Source organism: Habropoda laboriosa, unplaced genomic scaffold, assembly GCF_001263275.1.
Source record: "Habropoda laboriosa isolate 0110345459 unplaced genomic scaffold, ASM126327v1 scaffold434, whole genome shotgun sequence".
NCBI classification, from domain to species: Eukaryota; Metazoa; Arthropoda; class Insecta; order Hymenoptera; family Apidae; genus Habropoda; species Habropoda laboriosa.
In genome coordinates, this window is record NW_017100599.1 from 529,855 (window position 1) to 551,695 (window position 21,841).

The window sequence follows — 21,841 nt, forward strand, 5'->3', positions numbered from 1 at the left end:
TAAAATAATATAGTAAAAATGATATAATATTTAAATTTAATTTTTGCTATCATGTTACGGTACAATTAAAAGAATGGTATGCATTTAATTCTCTAAAAATAAAAATATTTTACTATTAAACTCCAATATACTTCACTGAATAGCATAAATTACTTTAGTAGAAAAATGTTTTAATTCTCCCTTGAAATACCTCGTGCATTAATTATAGAAGGATTATAGTCTGTATTTCTATTTATACGAACGTTCTTCAATAACTTTTATGATTGTTGTTAAAAATTGTATTGTTCTATTGATTAGTTCAATACGTTGTTACATGACATCTGTATGCATGTGACACTGCATTGCAGAGACATCTACCAACGTAGGTCTTCGACTTTTAGCTGAGGTTCCATGAATTCGTTTCGTTCGTTCGTACGTGCGTAGTTTGTAAAAATGAACGTTGTAGCGAAATCCACTAATTTGTCGCCGTTTTTAAAATCGGCAACGACCGTCGTTTCAAATGGAATACAACCAGTGTCTGGAAGTGGTGTTGTACTGAAACAAAAAATTGTCACTAAACCTGTCGTTCGACAATTGATCGGCCAAAGTATGCTTGAATCTCTTATTACAGGACCTCTGCGTGTAAGCTCAGGAATTGGAGGTTCGAAATTTCTACTTCAGTATTATTTTATTAGTTTCCACGCTTATTTCAACAAATAATGATCTTGTATACTTCTATTACATAATCGTATGCTGCATGCAGTACACATCACACATCACTGTTGTACCAATAGAGCTGCATGTTATGCAAAATTTTTGTCTTTTTAAGAGAAAAAATCATTTAGTATATTTAATTTTTGTATAGTGTAATTTAGTATATTTACTTTTATTTCATTGATTTTTTCAGCGAGCTTATTAGTAACTCAAAAGAGATCAGCACATACAGATATTAAATGGCCAGATTTTACTGACTATCGTCAGGAGTCGGTGCAGGACCCAAAAGTTAGAAGCAGAGAAAGTGCATCTAGCCGTAAAACATTTTCATATCTGCTGACAGCTAGTAAATAAATCTTTTATTTCTCCTTGTGTTGTGCTAGATTGAGTATTACAGAGAAGTATAAATTTTTGTTTGTTATACAGGTGCTGGAGTTTGTGGTGCTTACACTGCAAAATCAATTGTATATGATATAGTATCCTCCTTAAGCGCTTCAGCAGATGTCTTAGCTATGGCAAAGATTGAAGTTAAACTGGATAGCATTCCTGAAGGCAAGAGTGCTGTTTTCAAATGGCGTGGAAAGCCCATATTTATACGACACAGGTAAGTATTATTAAGCATATTTATAAGTATGTTTTAAGAATGTATTGTTTATCAGATAAACATACTATATGAATAAAAATAGGTCAGCAAAAGAAATTGCAAAGGAGGAATCAGTTGATATTTCAATTCTTCGAGATCCACAAAGAGATGCAGATCGTGTAAAGGAACCAAAATGGTTGGTTGTATTAGGTGTATGCACACATTTAGGATGTGTCCCAATTGCCAATGCTGGCGATTTTGGAGGTTATTATTGTCCTTGTCATGGTTCTCATTATGATGCAAGTGGAAGAATTAGGAGAGGTCCAGCACCTTTAAATCTAGAGGTTCCATATTATGAATTTCTAGATGAACAAACGCTACTTATTGGTTAATATGTTAGTACACGTAGTCAAATAATAACATAATTTATATCAGAAAATGTTTTACAAATATTTCGTTAATTCCCCCTGAAATTCTTTAATAAGCTACCAAAATGAAGTATTATAAATACGGTAAAGCTGTATAAATAAAAAATAAAGCTCAACCGAACTGATGTTTGTTTAATTTATTTAAGACAAAAATATGTTAATTACTTATATAACTTAAGTTTTTATATAATTACACATAAATTTAATTAGATCATTATACCCTATCATTTTTTCATTTAATAGAAATTTGGGCAGAATATTTGAAATAATTATTTTTCCGTGGATTATGTATAAGATTTAACATTGCATTTTATTACAATCGTAAAACAGAACTGTTATGTGACTTAAGAACTGTGTCGTACTAGTTACGTAGGAATTCGTTCTGTGTTTGAAAGATCTTGAAAATAAAAAGTAAGTCTTCCCGCTCCCACAAGACGGCGCCACTGATTCCAGACCAAATTTTCGTTTTCAATGCGTGACAAGGGCGTCTATGCGACCGACGATCTGCCGGCCGATTCTCTGTTTTCAGTCGCCTTCGCTGCTGGCAGCGTACGGACGGAAGAGTTGAGAGTTTTTCGCGAAAATCGGTTGCGTTTCTTACATTGTCATCTTTTCACCGCTATCGTATACGATGATACGAAAATCCCTAACTCTTCGACGAGTGATTTCCATGATCTGACATTCGAACTAAGAACAGAAATGTATCGTCGAAAATGAGTTCTCTGCTCGCGTGGTACCGGCGTTTAGTGACACGTCCCGAAAGGGTTAGAATCGAGTAACATTTAACTCCACGACGAATCGAGGTAACACTTTGAAAATTCGGAAAAGAAGAATACGGGAAAAGGCGGGAGACGAATGCGTGGAAAACCGATTTTCGTAAGTTTTTATTTATTTAATCTGATATTTGGGCCATTTTACTCTTCTTTGTTTCTATTATATTATTTCAGTATATACTTGTGATAAAATATGATGTATCACGTGTTAACGTAGTACGTTGTGATACATTCTAAAAATTTCAAACCATAGTTCAGAATACGATTAAACGTATGGAACAGCTCTCGTAGAATTGTCAAATAAAAATATAGAATTGTATTTTATCATATGCAAACAGAGTCAATATTTTACGGTATTTTCAAACATCTAAATTTCTAATCGTAGGTTTTCTTCATATCGATAACAGCATTTTATCCCAATGCTGCTACACCGCGGAATTGATATTCAGAACATGTTATCGTATTTTTTCGTATTTGTCAAATTTTTGTTTCGAATATTCTGTAATGTAGTTGATAACCGATCGCTGCCTGAATGGAATGTCGGTACACAATTTCTCGACGCACAAATTGACCCTTGCGGCAACCTACAACAGTTGTTTTTGTAACCTTAACGACGGCACATGTTTGTGTTTCTGCATGTTTGGTATTCCGCTGGGTACGATGACTTCTGTACATTCAAATCATACTTTGCATCCTGTTAACGGTTCGAGGAACAGCGTCATAGTTTTTGCGACGTCGCTTGCGCGTGCCTTTCGATTCGTGTAAACAAAGGCAAGATCAGGAGCACCCGAAACGGCCACTGTGTTAAGGTCGGCCCTGCATATCGGAAGTGTGCTGCTTCTCGCTGCTCTACTCTTCGTCGTGTTACGTGATTTCGTCTACACTCTAGTTAACATAAATAATTGACACTCTATTACGATTGACTTGCGGTGAATAAATTGAAATTGCGGACTGCATAGTTTGACACACTTTTTGGTCCAGTATTTGGTAAGAAAACAATAATTTATACAAAATTTCTAGTTAATCAAATGTGTTTCTTACGAACTAACGTGTGGAAATATAATAAATTTGCCATTTTCGAATTATTCAGAAATTCTTTGTTCTTAATTGTACGTTAAGTATTGCTCGAAAGTTTATTTATTATTAAAATGTTAACTAGCGACGAACTAGAATTTAACTCGTCATTTCACAACATATCCCTCTCATTTCAAATTAATTTTATTCCTGATTCATCAACGAATCACCGTGTCTCTAATTTTACCATTATATTCATATTGAAACTCGTAGTAAGATATAGAGTAACATCAACTACAGTCTACGCGAGTCAAGTTGTTTTCACCGGTTAGTACTATCCAACCTGACAAGTTCGTCTAATCGAAACGTATCAACAGCACAATAACACACTCGAAACAACTAAAATTTCTCGTCGAATATCCGAATCTCGTCGAACCCTCTCGACAATTATTCACTGCAAAATTTGCGCGCCGCATTTCCCGCGCATACGTATGTTTTCACGCGACGACATTGCCGTCCTCTACACAGCCCGTACCATTCGCTGGTCGTCCTCTGTTTAATTACCCATCTCGATGACATAGGACAGCACCCGGTGTTGCTCGACTAACAAAGGCAACAAAGTCGTTCACTCGCTCGGTGTGCACTTTGTTATTCAACAAACATTATATTCGAGAGGCAGCGGCGTTTCTTCTATGCCGATCTGGTTTGATGTTTGCAAAGCGAGCAAACGCGCTTAACCCTCGAGGAGAGAATTTTCAATACGGGAGGACCGTTCAGTGTTAGTCCTAGGAGCAAAGTTGCAAGTGCAGAGCAGAGAGAGAGAGAGAGAGAGAGAGAGAGAGAGAGAGAGTGAGCCGCGGCTACCGGGCTTTTGGACGCGAGGTCCCCCCTCTCTCTCCCCCCTCCCCGCCTCCTCGTGCACGCCGCACTCCTCACCCCTCTGGTACCTCCGTGTGCCTCCCTCTTTTTTCTTCCTACTCTCCGTGCGCCTCTCCGTGGTAAGGCTGTATACGGTACGGTACGTGTACGCGTGTTCTCTAGCATTCTAATTCTTTATGCAGCCGGCGAAGGAAATTCACAGTAGGAATGCACGGAAGGGAGGTTGCAAAATCCAGTTCCCCCCCCCCTCACTCTCCACCTTTTTTTTCTTTCTTTTCCTTTTTCTTTTCTTTTCTTTTTCCTTCCTCCTTTCGGAACAAGTGAAAGAAAGAGAGGGAGAGGGAGAGAGATAGGAGATATATAGAAGGCCGTTTTGTGCCCTGCATTCAACTCGGGACGCACTCGAGCGTGCGCGTGTGTGCACACACGCAGCACCGATCTGCGCCACGTGTCCGTGTACGCGGGCCGGGGAAAAACGTGCGTGTGCGGGGCTCCGAAAGTGAGTGGGACACGCGGGCCTTCACGCTGAAGGAGAATCAATAGATGTGCGTTGCATCTTGCCCCTCTTGTCCCCCTTTTCGGCTCTCTGGCCCGCACGCACCCTTCTTCCTTCTCTCAGCCAGTGACTCGACCTTCGCACGAGAGACGATCCTGCTGCTGCTGCCGCTTCTACTTATGCTGCCTTCGTGTAGCACCGTCATCCCTTCTTTTTTTCGCCGTCGCATTTTCCAAGGTGATGCAGTTCCACCGCGTTCTTTACTTGCCCATTGGGCGTTCTTTCATTTTGATTAACACGTTTGTCGTTTTGGACAAGGATGTGCTATTTAGTTTTTGTTTTAGATAGATTTCAGGTTTTCGTATCTCGTATTTTCAAACCCTTAACGCTGCACAATTAATCTTGCAAAAAGTACAAATTTCTTTCATTATTTTCCGTCACTCTTTACATTGTGTTGTCCTTTCTATTCCATTGCAAAAATGTAAGTCATTATAAATAAATGGGAAACTTATTTCGATAGGCCTGGGAAGTGATTGTAAAAAAATAAAATTGATCAGTTTTGGCATATGAAGTTGAGAGAAAATCGTTTGTTTATTTCTATGTCCAGAGTATTTTTTTTTTAAGCAGATCAACATTCTTATCCCGGATATATAAATTCTTTTAGTATTCTTAAAGAAATCGTACAATCCTATATATTATTAAATTACGTAATTTGTCAAAGTCACGTGGTGATTCATATTTTTTAAATATTGCCAATACGAGAAACAGTGTTTTTAATGTTTTTCCTAACTACAATTATATTTCCCAAAATGGCTGATTTTCATAATGGAATCAGCTGTTCGCCCCGAAAAGTTTCCACGATTTCGTCAATGTCGTTGATCGATTTAACGCGCCGTTTGTCCTTCTCGCGTCTTGCCACCCTTGCTTCTGTCATGTAGAAGATCTTATCGGCTTGAAAGTTGACGCGTAAATCAAGATACAGCGGTGGATAAACGGCAATCGCTGTATACTCCGACAAAATAGAGTAACTCCCAGCATATGTTTGGATCGTGTGTTTAACGTTCCCTAGTTATACATCGATTAGACGTACGAATACCTGTTCGAGTGGCAACCGTTCTTTCGTCCGAGTATTGAATTATTTAAACGGGGAATCGTCGCTTAATGATGCTTGTGTCGCTGTACTTTTCCCTCTTCCATTTCTCTGGATTATTTGTTAATACATTTTCCTCGGTAATTGCGTTCGATACGTGTTCTCACGTTTTTTGCTTGTCGTTTGTGAGAAGTGCAAATTTTTATTATAGTTTTGGAAATAAAAAATATTGAAAAATGCAAAAATGAGTGAAATATGCAATAAAATACTTTACAGTTACTCCCAGAAATATTCGGACACTTAGCAGAAATTAATGTTTTGAATATTTCTAGCATAATGTTCATGTTATTCATATTCATAATATTTTATTCACTTTCATATTTTATCTTAAACATTATGAATATGAATACTACGAGTAGTCGAAATATTAATTTTTGCTAAGTGTCCGAATATTTTGCAAAATAATATTCAAAATATTATGAATATTTTCAATGGTTCTTTCGTTAGTGTTCGAATATTTTCCAGAGTAACTGTATATCAATGAAAATGCACAAAAATTATTGCAAAGCGGCCAGCATACGATTGTTAATATTGTCAATACCAATAAATATTAACAATATGATTGATATTGAGATTGAAGAATTCGTCAGTAAATTTCTAAATATTTCAAAATTATTGTCAAATTAGGTTGACTAAATATCATTCGTCATGTGCGTCACATAACTGTCAAGTTTCCCACACAGAATAACACAACTAACAATTTATCAGTCGAAACTAGCAAAGTGTATATTAAAAAAACTATACGCATAAATTTGCAAAGGAAATTTCTTCGATCGTGTTACCCTACGTAGTACCGTTTCCATTCAGTGCATCGTGGAACGCATAATAACGCACGTGTACTACCGTGCCCGCGTCTTTATTGATCTATCTTCTCGCGTTTATCTACGTACCGCAGCCATCAAGTTCAGAGGGTTGCACAGGGTGCAACCTTTAACGCAGCTACACACATGGAAACCCAGCAACAGGGTTACCACGCTTCTACCCTTGGCGCGAATCTCCTAGACCAAACTAGTTTACGAACAGCTTCGCTCATTTCACATCGCCCATTCTCCTTTCGTTCTCAATAAGAAGCCAACAAACCTTGCCCTGCCTCGCAGTATCATAAACAACCCTCCAAAGAAATTTCCAAGCTCCAGCATTCAAAACATCAAAATTTCCACGTTCCAAACGAAAACAACACAACCCCGTGATCTCTCCTCTAAAAAAAAAAACTCCAAAGAAAAAAGGAGAAAAAGTTTCTAAAAGCTCCAAAACCATAGATGCAGAAGAAAAGCTGAAGAGTGGCGATATCAGAAGTTGCATCTCTCCGATAAGAAAGGGCGAAAGGAGACTGGTGGGTATCGATGAAGCAAATCGAAGCGCGAGGATGGTGAAAGAGGCGGTGAAAGCGAGTGCGGGTAATCGGAATCGTGCGATGCGTGGGCGAATTTGGGAAACGAAGGAAGCTCGTGGCTAGAGGAAGGGTGAATGGTGTAGGTGGTTAGGTTGGGTGGGCTTAGATAGGTAGATAGAGAGAGAGAGAGAGAAAGGGTGGCACAGGTGAAAGTGAAGCGAAGGTGGTCGAGTTAGAGAGTGGTGTTTGGGAGGGTGAAAGGAGGTTAATGATTAGTCCTTCCGAGGTCGGGGGCTGTTGCCGGGTGCAGGTTGCCTGGCTCCCTTCAGACCGACCCCCACCGCCCCCGAGGACATCGCCCCTACCGTCCCTCTTGGCTCCCTCTTGGTCTTTCGCCCTTCAATCCCCTCCGTACTCCACGATTCTGCCAACCTCCAAAATTTCAGACCCTACCACCGACGCAGCCTCTACGCATACCGTGGGGGTGTGAGAGCTTGCAAGGTTGTTCTCCCCTCCACGCACCACCTTCTGCTTCTGTACCTCTCTCTTGCCTTCAGGAACGTAGCAAGGACGCGCGGAATTTCTCGTTCGACCAGTTCTCAACGTGCTTGTACGCGTTGGAGAATTTTCTGTTTTTCTTCTTTTTTTGGTTTTTGTTCTTTTTTTGTTTTTCAGTTAGATTGTTCCGGTGCAACGTGCTTGCTCGCGGATCGTTTTTTAGCCAGGGTGAAAAATCTCCAGGGTATCGCGGTATGCGAGACATTGCCTTAATTATCGAGCGATGTCAGCTATGCGAGCGATGGAACGAAAGGGGACCCGCGTGTCTGAACGCTCATCGTTTAGAGCGTTCGCCAAATTTTAAGTATTTCAGGCTTCCGCGACGGAACCGATCGGGAGTTTTTCGTTGGGAAAATTGTGTAATTTGAAGAGAAGCTTTTTTCAGGGGGTTAGTTTACTTTTTGTCCAATTTGGAGAAAATTAGAAAATTTCAATCTGAATTTTAGAGGAGTGTAACATTGTTAGTGATAACTGATTGATAATACATATAAGTCATAATAATCACCATTAAATAAAAGACTCTGTATCTACCAAAAAAAAAAAACAAAATTTGAAGAGAACAGTTTTTTAGTTACCAAAATATTATTTATTAAAAAAATATACGAGAAGTTATTTTATATGATCTTACAATATTTTAACGTCGTACAGTATTAGTATAATAATTAACATAGCCCCACCTAGTTACAGCCGTTTTTATGTCCACTCTTGAATTATGAGTAGCACGTTCCTTTGACAATGGATAATGCAGAGATAACATTCTGCAGCATTACTCTAAACGTCACCCTGTCAGGAAATCTTTCATTTACCTTCCCCTTATCTCGAATAGAATGCGTTGACGCCAGAAGCTGTCGACCCGTGAACCAAAAGTACTCGGTATCACCTGGCTAATCTGACTAACAGATCGCACTTGGTTGTACGCATCTCGTGCACCGGTCTCTTCACGGTTGAAACGATTGAAAAATACCTACCAGCCTATCTCGCCTTCATCGGCATACATTACGCGACGTTAAGCAGATTTCGAGCACCTTTCTGCCTCGATACCTCGAAACAAACTGTTCTTACAACTGTTGGCCAAATTTCCAGTTAGATCAATGACCATTCTGGTATACAACAGGAACGAAAGTTCATTTCCATAATTGACCAGTGAAAATTTTCAGTATCATCGAGAAAACGTGTGTTTGTACATTTTTGGTGTATATATATGGTTTATCACTTGAACGCTGTGAACTTTCAGCATTTAGTATCTTTAGAGGGAAAATAAATGACCACGAGGTCTGCTGACATTTTCTTTTTCAACTGCAGCGAATTTGGCATTCACGATTTTAGCTCTATTTTTCGATAGCGCTGGAGGCTAAAATAAATGATTTTAGAACTTGTAGCGTTTACCGCTGTATTAAACATGGAATTTGCATCTTTTTCTATTAAACAATAATTTTTAATACTTTCGCGCTTTTACCGTTTCAGTTTCTCAATTACCTCTGTATTTGTTTGACATCACACAATATCAAGCAGAAGAAACCTTTTTCTTGCAACTCGTAACTCGTCTCTTTCTGTTAAACAATAATTTTTTATGTTTTGTCAATTCCTCAATTATTTTACGTTACACAATATCCAACGCGACAAACCTTTCTCTTACAGAGCATCGTCAAATTTCAAGTCGGACCTGCGACCATTCCTCCGATCCACCCCCATAAAATCAGAAAATCGATCAGAAATCACCGCATTCCTTCCCCAACATCATCAAATTCCAAGTCAGACCCGTAACCTTCGATCCATCCCCATAAAATCAAAAAATCATCGCTCTCCTTCCATTCACTCTCCTCCGAAAATCACCCCATCTAACCCGACCTCACCGCGATCATAAACAAAAAGCGGCGACGTCGTCGATTGCATAGCAACGGTGTATATTTCGTCGATTCGACGGCGTCTCCTCGTCCCGCGTTCTCTTTTTCGTCCAGCAACGGTGTGCCAGTGAAATTATCTTATCGATTCCTCCGGTCGAAAAAGAGACCTCCAGTCCTCTCCGACAGTTTCACCTACGTTGCTGAACACGCTCGTTCGTTCGTTCACCGTGGAACAGAAAAGAAACACGTCGCGTGGAAGAGGAAGAGCCGACCAGCAGCAGTAGCAGTAGCAGCAGAAAAGAAAGGAAGAAGAAGAAGAAGAAAGAAGGGGAAAAAAACGTTGATCGCACTCGCCCTTTGCAACGTCAGCCCTGGCCGACGCGGCGCGGCGCGGCGATGCCGCCCTCGTAGCGAGGACTTTCCAGCGAAAGTGATGGCTGTGGTGGCTGGCCGGTTGCCTGCGTAGGAAAACCAAGTCTGGGGGTGGTTGTGCGTCGCTCGACATCGCAGGGCGGCTTTGCTCTGTTCCTCCACCTTGAAACGCGCGCTCTCATAGTCCACGGTGGGGGTGGACGAAGAGGGGAAGATAGGGGGCACCGGTAACCTTGCAACCCTCTTGCGTACGTGGAGGAAGGGGAAGTGACAGGAATCCCGGGAGGAGCGGTGGGTTATGGGTTGAAGGCAGTCGGGGGTGCAGCCGCACGGGGCGGCAGTGACGGGCGTGACGTAGTCGGAGGAGGATGTACGCCCCTGTCGGCGAGGGCCACGGCAACCAACAATCATCCCTGATCAATCCATGGTGGCTTCATCCGCCAGGTACACACCGTGTTCACCTGTTCACATTGCTTTTATCCCGCGTTCACTCCTTATTTCACTTGCTAGTTGTTGTTCTTTTTTCTTTCTTTTTTTTTCTTCTACCAATCACTTCGCTCTCCCGCTGAGGATTTATACGATCGATTGTCGCGATCCAAGGATTCGCGTAGTGCGTGTAGGGGAAAACGTATGGGATGATTGAACGAATGAAATTGAAGATGATCGATCTCTGTTTATTTCTGTGGTTTGATTGGCAAATTCTGTGTACTCGACGGACAGGTAATTCGTGAACGGTTTGTTGGAATGATTGTGGGTGTTATAGCTGTGATACGCGAATGGTTATCAGGGTTCCTTAGGCGGTTCCCGCTTCTGCGACTGGGGGGGACTTGGCGAAGCATGTTTAGGTTTGACGGAGTTGGAAATTGTGGTTATTTGCAATGGTTCCAATTATTGTGTACACTCTTTTATGTATTTTATCTTTTAATATAGATTGTCAGTATCGTACAGTGTGTTACGAGGAACGATGTTTCGATGAAATTTTGCGGTAGTATCGAAACTTGGAATTCATTCTCCCGGTTAACTACTTTCTCTCCCTCTTGGAAACCCTCTTCCACCTGGTACACGCTTATTAACCGTTCCTTGCGTTCGACGAATAGTTTCATGCGCGTTTTAACGCCCAGTCACCGTTACGTACACTCACAATGACCATACAGCCTCGATGTTTCCTTCCTTTTAATCTTATGCAGCGCATGCACGTGCTACGTGCAGCTTTGCAGTGCGCGTAACGGTGCTCTTCTCGCTGGTAACGTACGCGTTCTTTTGGCGCGTTTCTAAAATGGACACAGTTCAATTTCTTCTGGTTAATGTCCCCTTTTACGTTGTACGGTTCCCGCGGGTTTCTCCGGCGAACGAAAAACCCCACCGAGTCCGATTCCTATTTCTTCCGCCTGAAAGCGGGCTGTCCAAGCTAACGACTTTCGTTCGAGAAACGTAGTTTAATGTAAAAAGAGAAACGGTCGAGAGAAGTCGCGCCAGTTCTCTCTGGACCTTCTACGCTTTTTTTTTTTTTTACGCTTTGTTCTGATTGTCGCCGGTGTGTCGTAACGTACGATTGGAAAATTCTTCTCTTTTGTGTCAACAGATTGATTTCTTTGGATGCTTGCGAGTAGCTGTTGGGTAATTTCGTTGGGAATGATTCGTTGTGTACCTTTAGGCAGCCTTCGTACATGGTTTGATTAATGAAAATCTGGTTCTGTATATTGGGAATCTTTTAGTTTGAAAAATTTCACCGCGGAAGGATTAATGTAGTAACAAAAATTTTGTTATAATGAAGCGTTACTATTGAACGATAAGAGAAGCTTAAAAAAAAAATTGAAACTTATCTTAGGACTTAACTAGCTGCAATTTAACCCTTTCTTGATAGAATTACTTTCTTCTAAGAATTTGTTATTTATCTGTAATGGATACTAAATTCAGCTCAATTTTTGTTCGCGTATACTCAAGTGGAACACACGAGTCCCACTAATCACGAAAGGCTTAAATTGAAATCCTTTGAAATAATGAGAGAGACTCGTTATACAGATTTTAGTCAACATACGAAAAAAACGATTATATTAGTAACAAAATTAATTTTAATTCCAACTGTAGTTTTAATTTATACAACTGAAGATTGCCAAATATATAATCTACTAGTTTTACTTATCTGACACGGTATAAAACAATAAACAGGTATTTAGCGCTTATACGCATAGCCAGTAAAAGGATCACAAGTTAAAGGGTTAGAAGGATGGAACGAGCACACGTAGAATAGAAGAAAGACACGAAACGTTGAAACGTAAAATCACAGTCCGTTTGTTGGCACTGGAATACACGAGAGGAACAACTCTCGTCGACAGAGAGAACGAAATTCCATTGCTCAGGGCTGTTTGCTCCTTGTTTTCACGCCGGATTCCCGCGCTTCTTCACTGTGAATCGCACCAATTTCGCCTTCACGCGTTTTCACATACCAGTTCCACGCTCGATTTTGTCGCCGTTTCCCGCGTCCTCGTGGCACCGATTCTCGCGCTTTACGCCTCCGTGAAGCGGCAAACAGTCGTAAAATACGCGGCTGTCACGTCAATAGCCCAATCGACACGTATCGTGAACTTGTGCACGTGCAACCCCTTCGTTTCGTTCAATTTGCCAACGTGCTCACGCGTGAACGATACTTTTCTGCATTTCGAGCACATTCGGGAGTACTTAGCAAGATTTCAGATCAATGAACTTGCAAATTACCGTTTCGTTGTTCGGAGGTCTAAATTGCAACTTGAAATTTCGAAGTTCTCGTTGATTTTATGTGGTGCCGACGATACTTTTCTGAGTTTTGAGCACATTCAGAGGTACTTAGGAAGATTTCAGATTAATTCAGTTGCAAATTACTGTTCCGTTATTCGGAGGTCTAATTTGGCAATTTGTTTAATTTCATGTGGCACCGAGGATAGTTTTGTGCATTTCGAGCACATTGAGAAGTACTTAGGAAGATTTCAGATTAATGCATTTACAAATTGTATTTCGTTATTCAGAGGTCTAAATTGGAACTTAAAGTTTGGAAATTTTCTTAATTTCACGTGACACTGACGATATTTTTGTGCATTTCGGGCACATTGAGAAGTGCTTAGGAAGATCTCAGATCGATGAACTTGCAAATTATCGTATCATTATTCAAAAGTCTAAATTATAACTTGAAATTTCGAATTTTTCTTAATTTCATATATTGCTTGTGAAATTTTTATAGCAATACGTATCCTCACATAATCGACGTCTAAATTATCCCTTGAAATTTTCATAAGTGAAAATTTGAAGTTTCCTTCGGTGTTACGTGACATCGAATCTATCTGAAGTATTTCTTCAACAAATTTTTTTTATTTTTCCAAACTTCGAAATGCTAACATTTTGGTACATTTTCGTGCATATCGCAAGATCGTTGTCGCATACACCGGTAGCATATGTTTGGTCGGGAGCCCGTGAACAATCGTCGGGGGACAGTTAACTAATCGCGGTGCCAACGAAATAAATTGTGCCCGTGTTGCGTATCAAGATCAGCAGGACCCTGCATCGATTTGTAAGAATAACGGCAGAGACTCTCTGAGATCTCGTTTTCGATGAGAAAACACCTGCTCGTGCAGTATTAACAACATGTCCTATTCATTTACTCCTACATATTTATTTACTTTTAACTATCTTAACACGTTAAGCGCCGTGTCAGTCACCGGTGACTGACAGCATACTTTTCGTTCGGGCCGCGTCAGTCACTGTTGACTGACGATATACAATTTATAAAATTATATTCTTCTATCAATACATTTTAAATAATTTGGAAATCATAAAAGAATGTATCTAAATATTACTTGTTACCAGAAGGAAATTTTAACGAGTATTATTAAAACACATGCAGTCTTATCGCAACCTTACACAGATCTCGGTGAAATCGGATATCGCGGGCTAAACGGAAAGGAAGACAAAACAGGCTTGCCGCTTAACCATCTCGATACTCACTTGGCAAAACTAACAAAAAAATTGTACAATTTACACGCGAATAAATAATACCTGACAGATTTCGCTGTAATTAATATTTATTTTTCGACTAATACAGCGATTATTTGATTTCTTTCGTTCTTTCTTTTTTTGAGCAAACATCATTTTTTCTCCCCCTCGAGAGATCGTTTCTTCTTCGTATTACGAGCGCGTTTGCATTTTCAGCCCGAAATTTTCATCAGACGAAACCCTTTCTCTGCATTTTCCCAACCCTTCGGCAATTATTACCGGGATTCAGGATTCACGCAAATCTCGTCTTTCTCTGTTTCTCGCTTTCTCTTTCATTCAGGGGCGGAAGCTACCGTGGGGGGTAGGGATCGTTGGATAAGGGGGAAACAGTGCTGCGGTAGGCATCGTTGGCTGCAGTATTGACTATACTTCAGGGCCAGCTCTTTCGTAGAATGTATTTTCTACAACGTTATCGCCCTTCATGCTATGCCGCGCCGCTTCCTCCTCTGACGCAACGCCGCCGCGAGCCTCCTCGAATTTCGATGGGGTGAAAGCGGTGGAACGCCTAATTGCGTTTTTGCAAAGATTTCCTCGCTGATTCAACGATATAAGCCGCAATATACACCCGCCGCTCATAAGTATTTGCTCGTCTACTTCATTTTCTTTATTCGGAGATAAAGTGATACAGGTTTCGAAAGAATTATGTACTCTTTTTTTTTTTCTCTTTTTCGTCCAGCAACGGTGTGCCAGTGAAATTATCTTATCGATTCCTCCGGTCGAAAAAGAGACCTCCAGTCCTCTCCGACAGTTTCACCTACGTTGCTGAACACGCTCGTTCGTTCGTTCACCGTGGAACAGAAAAGAAACACGTCGCGTGGAAGAGGAAGAGCCGACCAGCAGCAGTAGCAGTAGCAGCAGAAAAGAAAGGAAGAAGAAGAAGAAGAAAGAAGGGGAAAAAAACGTTGATCGCACTCGCCCTTTGCAACGTCAGCCCTGGCCGACGCGGCGCGGCGCGGCGATGCCGCCCTCGTAGCGAGGACTTTCCAGCGAAAGTGATGGCTGTGGTGGCTGGCCGGTTGCCTGCGTAGGAAAACCAAGTCTGGGGGTGGTTGTGCGTCGCTCGACATCGCAGGGCGGCTTTGCTCTGTTCCTCCACCTTGAAACGCGCGCTCTCATAGTCCACGGTGGGGGTGGACGAAGAGGGGAAGATAGGGGGCACCGGTAACCTTGCAACCCTCTTGCGTACGTGGAGGAAGGGGAAGTGACAGGAATCCCGGGAGGAGCGGTGGGTTATGGGTTGAAGGCAGTCGGGGGTGCAGCCGCACGGGGCGGCAGTGACGGGCGTGACGTAGTCGGAGGAGGATGTACGCCCCTGTCGGCGAGGGCCACGGCAACCAACAATCATCCCTGATCAATCCATGGTGGCTTCATCCGCCAGGTACACACCGTGTTCACCTGTTCACATTGCTTTTATCCCGCGTTCACTCCTTATTTCACTTGCTAGTTGTTGTTCTTTTTTCTTTCTTTTTTTTTCTTCTACCAATCACTTCGCTCTCCCGCTGAGGATTTATACGATCGATTGTCGCGATCCAAGGATTCGCGTAGTGCGTGTAGGGGAAAACGTATGGGATGATTGAACGAATGAAATTGAAGATGATCGATCTCTGTTTATTTCTGTGGTTTGATTGGCAAATTCTGTGTACTCGACGGACAGGTAATTCGTGAACGGTTTGTTGGAATGATTGTGGGTGTTATAGCTGTGATACGCGAATGGTTATCAGGGTTCCTTAGGCGGTTCCCGCTTCTGCGACTGGGGGGGACTTGGCGAAGCATGTTTAGGTTTGACGGAGTTGGAAATTGTGGTTATTTGCAATGGTTCCAATTATTGTGTACACTCTTTTATGTATTTTATCTTTTAATATAGATTGTCAGTATCGTACAGTGTGTTACGAGGAACGATGTTTCGATGAAATTTTGCGGTAGTATCGAAACTTGGAATTCATTCTCCCGGTTAACTACTTTCTCTCCCTCTTGGAAACCCTCTTCCACCTGGTACACGCTTATTAACCGTTCCTTGCGTTCGACGAATAGTTTCATGCGCGTTTTAACGCCCAGTCACCGTTACGTACACTCACAATGACCATACAGCCTCGATGTTTCCTTCCTTTTAATCTTATGCAGCGCATGCACGTGCTACGTGCAGCTTTGCAGTGCGCGTAACGGTGCTCTTCTCGCTGGTAACGTACGCGTTCTTTTGGCGCGTTTCTAAAATGGACACAGTTCAATTTCTTCTGGTTAATGTCCCCTTTTACGTTGTACGGTTCCCGCGGGTTTCTCCGGCGAACGAAAAACCCCACCGAGTCCGATTCCTATTTCTTCCGCCTGAAAGCGGGCTGTCCAAGCTAACGACTTTCGTTCGAGAAACGTAGTTTAATGTAAAAAGAGAAACGGTCGAGAGAAGTCGCGCCAGTTCTCTCTGGACCTTCTACGCTTTTTTTTTTTTTTACGCTTTGTTCTGATTGTCGCCGGTGTGTCGTAACGTACGATTGGAAAATTCTTCTCTTTTGTGTCAACAGATTGATTTCTTTGGATGCTTGCGAGTAGCTGTTGGGTAATTTCGTTGGGAATGATTCGTTGTGTACCTTTAGGCAGCCTTCGTACATGGTTTGATTAATGAAAATCTGGTTCTGTATATTGGGAATCTTTTAGTTTGAAAAATTTCACCGCGGAAGGATTAATGTAGTAACAAAAATTTTGTTATAATGAAGCGTTACTATTGAACGATAAGAGAAGCTTAAAAAAAAAATTGAAACTTATCTTAGGACTTAACTAGCTGCAATTTAACCCTTTCTTGATAGAATTACTTTCTTCTAAGAATTTGTTATTTATCTGTAATGGATACTAAATTCAGCTCAATTTTTGTTCGAGTATACTCAAGTGGAACACACGAGTCCCACTAATCACGAAAGGCTTAAATTGAAATCCTTTGAAATAATGAGAGAGACTCGTTATACAGATTTTAGTCAACATACGAAAAAAACGATTATATTAGTAACAAAATTAATTTTAATTCCAACTGTAGTTTTAATTTATACAACTGAAGATTGCCAAATATATAATCTACTAGTTTTACTTATCTGACACGGTATAAAACAATAAACAGGTATTTAGCGCTTATACGCATAGCCAGTAAAAGGATCACAAGTTAAAGGGTTAGAAGGATGGAACGAGCACACGTAGAATAGAAGAAAGACACGAAACGTTGAAACGTAAAATCACAGTCCGTTTGTTGGCACTGGAATACACGAGAGGAACAACTCTCGTCGACAGAGAGAACGAAATTCCATTGCTCAGGGCTGTTTGCTCCTTGTTTTCACGCCGGATTCCCGCGCTTCTTCACTGTGAATCGCACCAATTTCGCCTTCACGCGTTTTCACATACCAGTTCCACGCTCGATTTTGTCGCCGTTTCCCGCGTCCTCGTGGCACCGATTCTCGCGCTTTACGCCTCCGTGAAGCGGCAAACAGTCGTAAAATACGCGGCTGTCACGTCAATAGCCCAATCGACACGTATCGTGAACTTGTGCACGTGCAACCCCTTCGTTTCGTTCAATTTGCCAACGTGCTCACGCGTGAACGATACTTTTCTGCATTTCGAGCACATTCGGGAGTACTTAGCAAGATTTCAGATCAATGAACTTGCAAATTACCGTTTCGTTGTTCGGAGGTCTAAATTGCAACTTGAAATTTCGAAGTTCTCGTTGATTTTATGTGGTGCCGACGATACTTTTCTGAGTTTTGAGCACATTCAGAGGTACTTAGGAAGATTTCAGATTAATTCAGTTGCAAATTACTGTTCCGTTATTCGGAGGTCTAATTTGGCAATTTGTTTAATTTCATGTGGCACCGAGGATAGTTTTGTGCATTTCGAGCACATTGAGAAGTACTTAGGAAGATTTCAGATTAATGCATTTACAAATTGTATTTCGTTATTCAGAGGTCTAAATTGGAACTTAAAGTTTGGAAATTTTCTTAATTTCACGTGACACTGACGATATTTTTGTGCATTTCGGGCACATTGAGAAGTGCTTAGGAAGATCTCAGATCGATGAACTTGCAAATTATCGTATCATTATTCAAAAGTCTAAATTATAACTTGAAATTTCGAATTTTTCTTAATTTCATATATTGCTTGTGAAATTTTTATAGCAATACGTATCCTCACATAATCGACGTCTAAATTATCCCTTGAAATTTTCATAAGTGAAAATTTGAAGTTTCCTTCGGTGTTACGTGACATCGAATCTATCTGAAGTATTTCTTCAACAAATTTTTTTTATTTTTCCAAACTTCGAAATGCTAACATTTTGGTACATTTTCGTGCATATCGCAAGATCGTTGTCGCATACACCGGTAGCATATGTTTGGTCGGGAGCCCGTGAACAATCGTCGGGGGACAGTTAACTAATCGCGGTGCCAACGAAATAAATTGTGCCCGTGTTGCGTATCAAGATCAGCAGGACCCTGCATCGATTTGTAAGAATAACGGCAGAGACTCTCTGAGATCTCGTTTTCGATGAGAAAACACCTGCTCGTGCAGTATTAACAACATGTCCTATTCATTTACTCCTACATATTTATTTACTTTTAACTATCTTAACACGTTAAGCGCCGTGTCAGTCACCGGTGACTGACAGCATACTTTTCGTTCGGGCCGCGTCAGTCACTGTTGACTGACGATATACAATTTATAAAATTATATTCTTCTATCAATACATTTTAAATAATTTGGAAATCATAAAAGAATGTATCTAAATATTACTTGTTACCAGAAGGAAATTTTAACGAGTATTATTAAAACACATGCAGTCTTATCGCAACCTTACACAGATCTCGGTGAAATCGGATATCGCGGGCTAAACGGAAAGGAAGACAAAACAGGCTTGCCGCTTAACCATCTCGATACTCACTTGGCAAAACTAACAAAAAAATTGTACAATTTACACGCGAATAAATAATACCTGACAGATTTCGCTGTAATTAATATTTATTTTTCGACTAATACAGCGATTATTTGATTTCTTTCGTTCTTTCTTTTTTTGAGCAAACATCATTTTTTCTCCCCCTCGAGAGATCGTTTCTTCTTCGTATTACGAGCGCGTTTGCATTTTCAGCCCGAAATTTTCATCAGACGAAACCCTTTCTCTGCATTTTCCCAACCCTTCGGCAATTATTACCGGGATTCAGGATTCACGCAAATCTCGTCTTTCTCTGTTTCTCGCTTTCTCTTTCATTCAGGGGCGGAAGCTACCGTGGGGGGTAGGGATCGTTGGATAAGGGGGAAACAGTGCTGCGGTAGGCATCGTTGGCTGCAGTATTGACTATACTTCAGGGCCAGCTCTTTCGTAGAATGTATTTTCTACAACGTTATCGCCCTTCATGCTATGCCGCGCCGCTTCCTCCTCTGACGCAACGCCGCCGCGAGCCTCCTCGAATTTCGATGGGGTGAAAGCGGTGGAACGCCTAATTGCGTTTTTGCAAAGATTTCCTCGCTGATTCAACGATATAAGCCGCAATATACACCCGCCGCTCATAAGTATTTGCTCGTCTACTTCATTTTCTTTATTCGGAGATAAAGTGATACAGGTTTCGAAAGAATTATGTACTCTTTTTTTTTAATCTGACTTCTTCTTTGGAAACTGATTAAACGAGGTTGTTTATCGAAATGGACGACGTTGTGTACAAATGCAAATACTTGCGAATGGTAGTTATATTCCGCTGAAGTGTAGTTTTTTTTTTTTTTTTTATTTGTGAATTGAAGTTTCAGTTCGACTAATTTGGGTTAAACTGCAAATTGGAGTTGCGTTAATTCAAACTTGATATTTTTAAGAAAGAGGAGTAGAGTTGAAAGTTTCAATTATTGTTTCAAACTACAAGTTGATTAATTCTTTCCTGACTGGATCGTTTCTTTTAAAGAAGTCGTCAGTTATCTACCGATTATTGTGTGAGTGATGAATGCTATATGGAAATGAGTTTTTATTCGAGCACCCGAGAGGACCATATGCGTCTTATTGGTCACGAAATGGTTAATCATTGAGAATTTATAAACAAAAATTTTTCATACCTTCTATCGTGATAATTAACTGTAACAAATTAAAGGCAGTAGTACTTCTCTTACAACAAAAGTGCAAGCTCTTCGTCGATTTAGTTGAGATTGTGAACATTAACCCCTTCACTGCGGCAGATTTAAAAATTATCCTAACTTCAATGCACCCAAAGGGTGGAAACAAAATACCGTATGCACCTTGGCGAGTTGGTCTTTTAAATTACTATTCGTCGAACGAGATCTTTCTTCTCCATGGGATATCTGCTTTCAAAGAAAATGCACATCCTTATCTCGCAGTAACCCGCGCCTTTGACTGATCCGTTGTGCTGGTTAATAGAGTGGGTTATCAAAGCGGTGCCACGCTCTTATACCTATTGAGCACACTGAGAGCAACGGGGTCCTTAATTGAATCGGCGAAATAATTCAGTTACCGGCTACACAGCGTAATGCACTAATGCAGTTTTCTGCCTGAGAGAAAAACAACGGTAACTCTGACCCCGGGAATGCTCGTTCGAGAAATCTTCTCGTTGTGCAGTCGACGCGAATATTTTCTCTCCTGCGAGCGCAAAATTTTCTCCTTCTAATTTTTTCAAAGAATTTTCCATTAATCTCTTGGTTGATCCAACGATTTCTTTTAGTAATGCGTATACATGCTAAGATTTTCACGATTACAATTTCCTATCGTATATTTCATCGTGGGCGAAAATATTCACGTACAGCCACTGTATACAGTTGTATTTCTACGATACTATAGATTACGCGTATCGCAATCGCACGAGTACTTCGAACAATCCCTACTCGAACCGCGTCATTGTTATAAATATAAAGATGCACTTCGCAAATGTCAAGCACGGAACAAAGCAATTGTGCCCATCCCGGTAACCACGTCACTATATTCTTTCCTACGTCCGTTTCACAGTCCAGATCGCGGACCTCTGCAACGCCGCAGAGCACTTATTCGTCGAAAGTGACGGCTGTAAAACAGTGATATAACCGTTCGAACGAAACGCCAATCCTGCTCCGTAGCAGCGTTTCTAATGGCATTAGACGTCGCGCAATTTTCACGGCCTTATTGTCCCCGATGGAACCGTCAAGTCGGTAGTTAACGCTAATTGGTCCTTTGACGCGACATTATCCAAGAACCGCCAGCCGTTCAACGGTCATTTTTCCAAGAACCTCCTATATCCCTATCATTTTTCCAAACTCCTATAAATTCACGCCCCTGTAACCACGCGAGAGAACCTACCCCGTTCTCAATTTTCAGTTTCCCAACGAGTATCCCTCCTAACTCCGGCGGCATCCCTCCAGGACGCTTTCTACCTCCAGTCCCAAAAAGGAAAAAAGAAAAAAATCCATACAACGCAACGCGTTTTCTCCGCAGCCCGGACCCGGTGACATAATACGCGTCGCCATAGGAGAACCGCCGAATTACTCGACCATACACGCACACACATAGAGAAACGCACGCTAGGCAGCGCGAAATCACCGCTGTGGTACGGTATCACGCGCGCACGCACAGCTACTTGGCGTAACGCGCGCTGCGCGCTAGTGCGCGTGCGTCGCGCGGACTGCGTGTGCGCTGCAGCGCGCACTCACCCCCCACCGCCCCGTGTTGCAGCGCGCGGCGCGCAAGCGTGTGCGTGTGCGTGC

The 21,841-nt window shown here is 41.3% G+C and overlaps 2 protein-coding genes across 4 annotated transcripts in view; both read left to right on the forward strand.

The window, feature by feature from the left end:
- Window positions 1-366: 366 nt before the first annotated feature.
- Window positions 367-1,762, forward strand: LOC108576675 (cytochrome b-c1 complex subunit Rieske, mitochondrial-like). 3 transcript variants are annotated; one of them, XM_017939716.1, is made up of 4 exons: window positions 367-640; window positions 887-1,039; window positions 1,120-1,297; window positions 1,380-1,762. In XM_017939716.1, exons 1-4 carry the CDS (start codon window positions 433-435, stop codon window positions 1,666-1,668), a joined length of 828 nt encoding a protein of 275 aa, XP_017795205.1. In that variant the 5' UTR covers window positions 367-432; the 3' UTR covers window positions 1,669-1,762. The 3 variants fall into 3 exon arrangements, with proteins under 3 accessions (XP_017795205.1, XP_017795206.1, XP_017795208.1); XM_017939717.1 differs by having other exon boundaries at window positions 899-1,039; XM_017939719.1 differs by having other exon boundaries at window positions 367-619; window positions 899-1,039.
- A 13,686-nt stretch (window positions 1,763-15,448) lies between these two features.
- The window catches only part of LOC108576678 (zinc finger and BTB domain-containing protein 3), a 59,691-nt gene continuing 53,298 nt past the window's right edge, over window positions 15,449-21,841 (forward strand). The window contains exon 1 of the mRNA XM_017939722.1: window positions 15,449-15,524. Within this exon, the coding sequence (XP_017795211.1) occupies window positions 15,449-15,524 (76 nt within the window). The remainder of the gene's footprint in view (window positions 15,525-21,841) is intronic.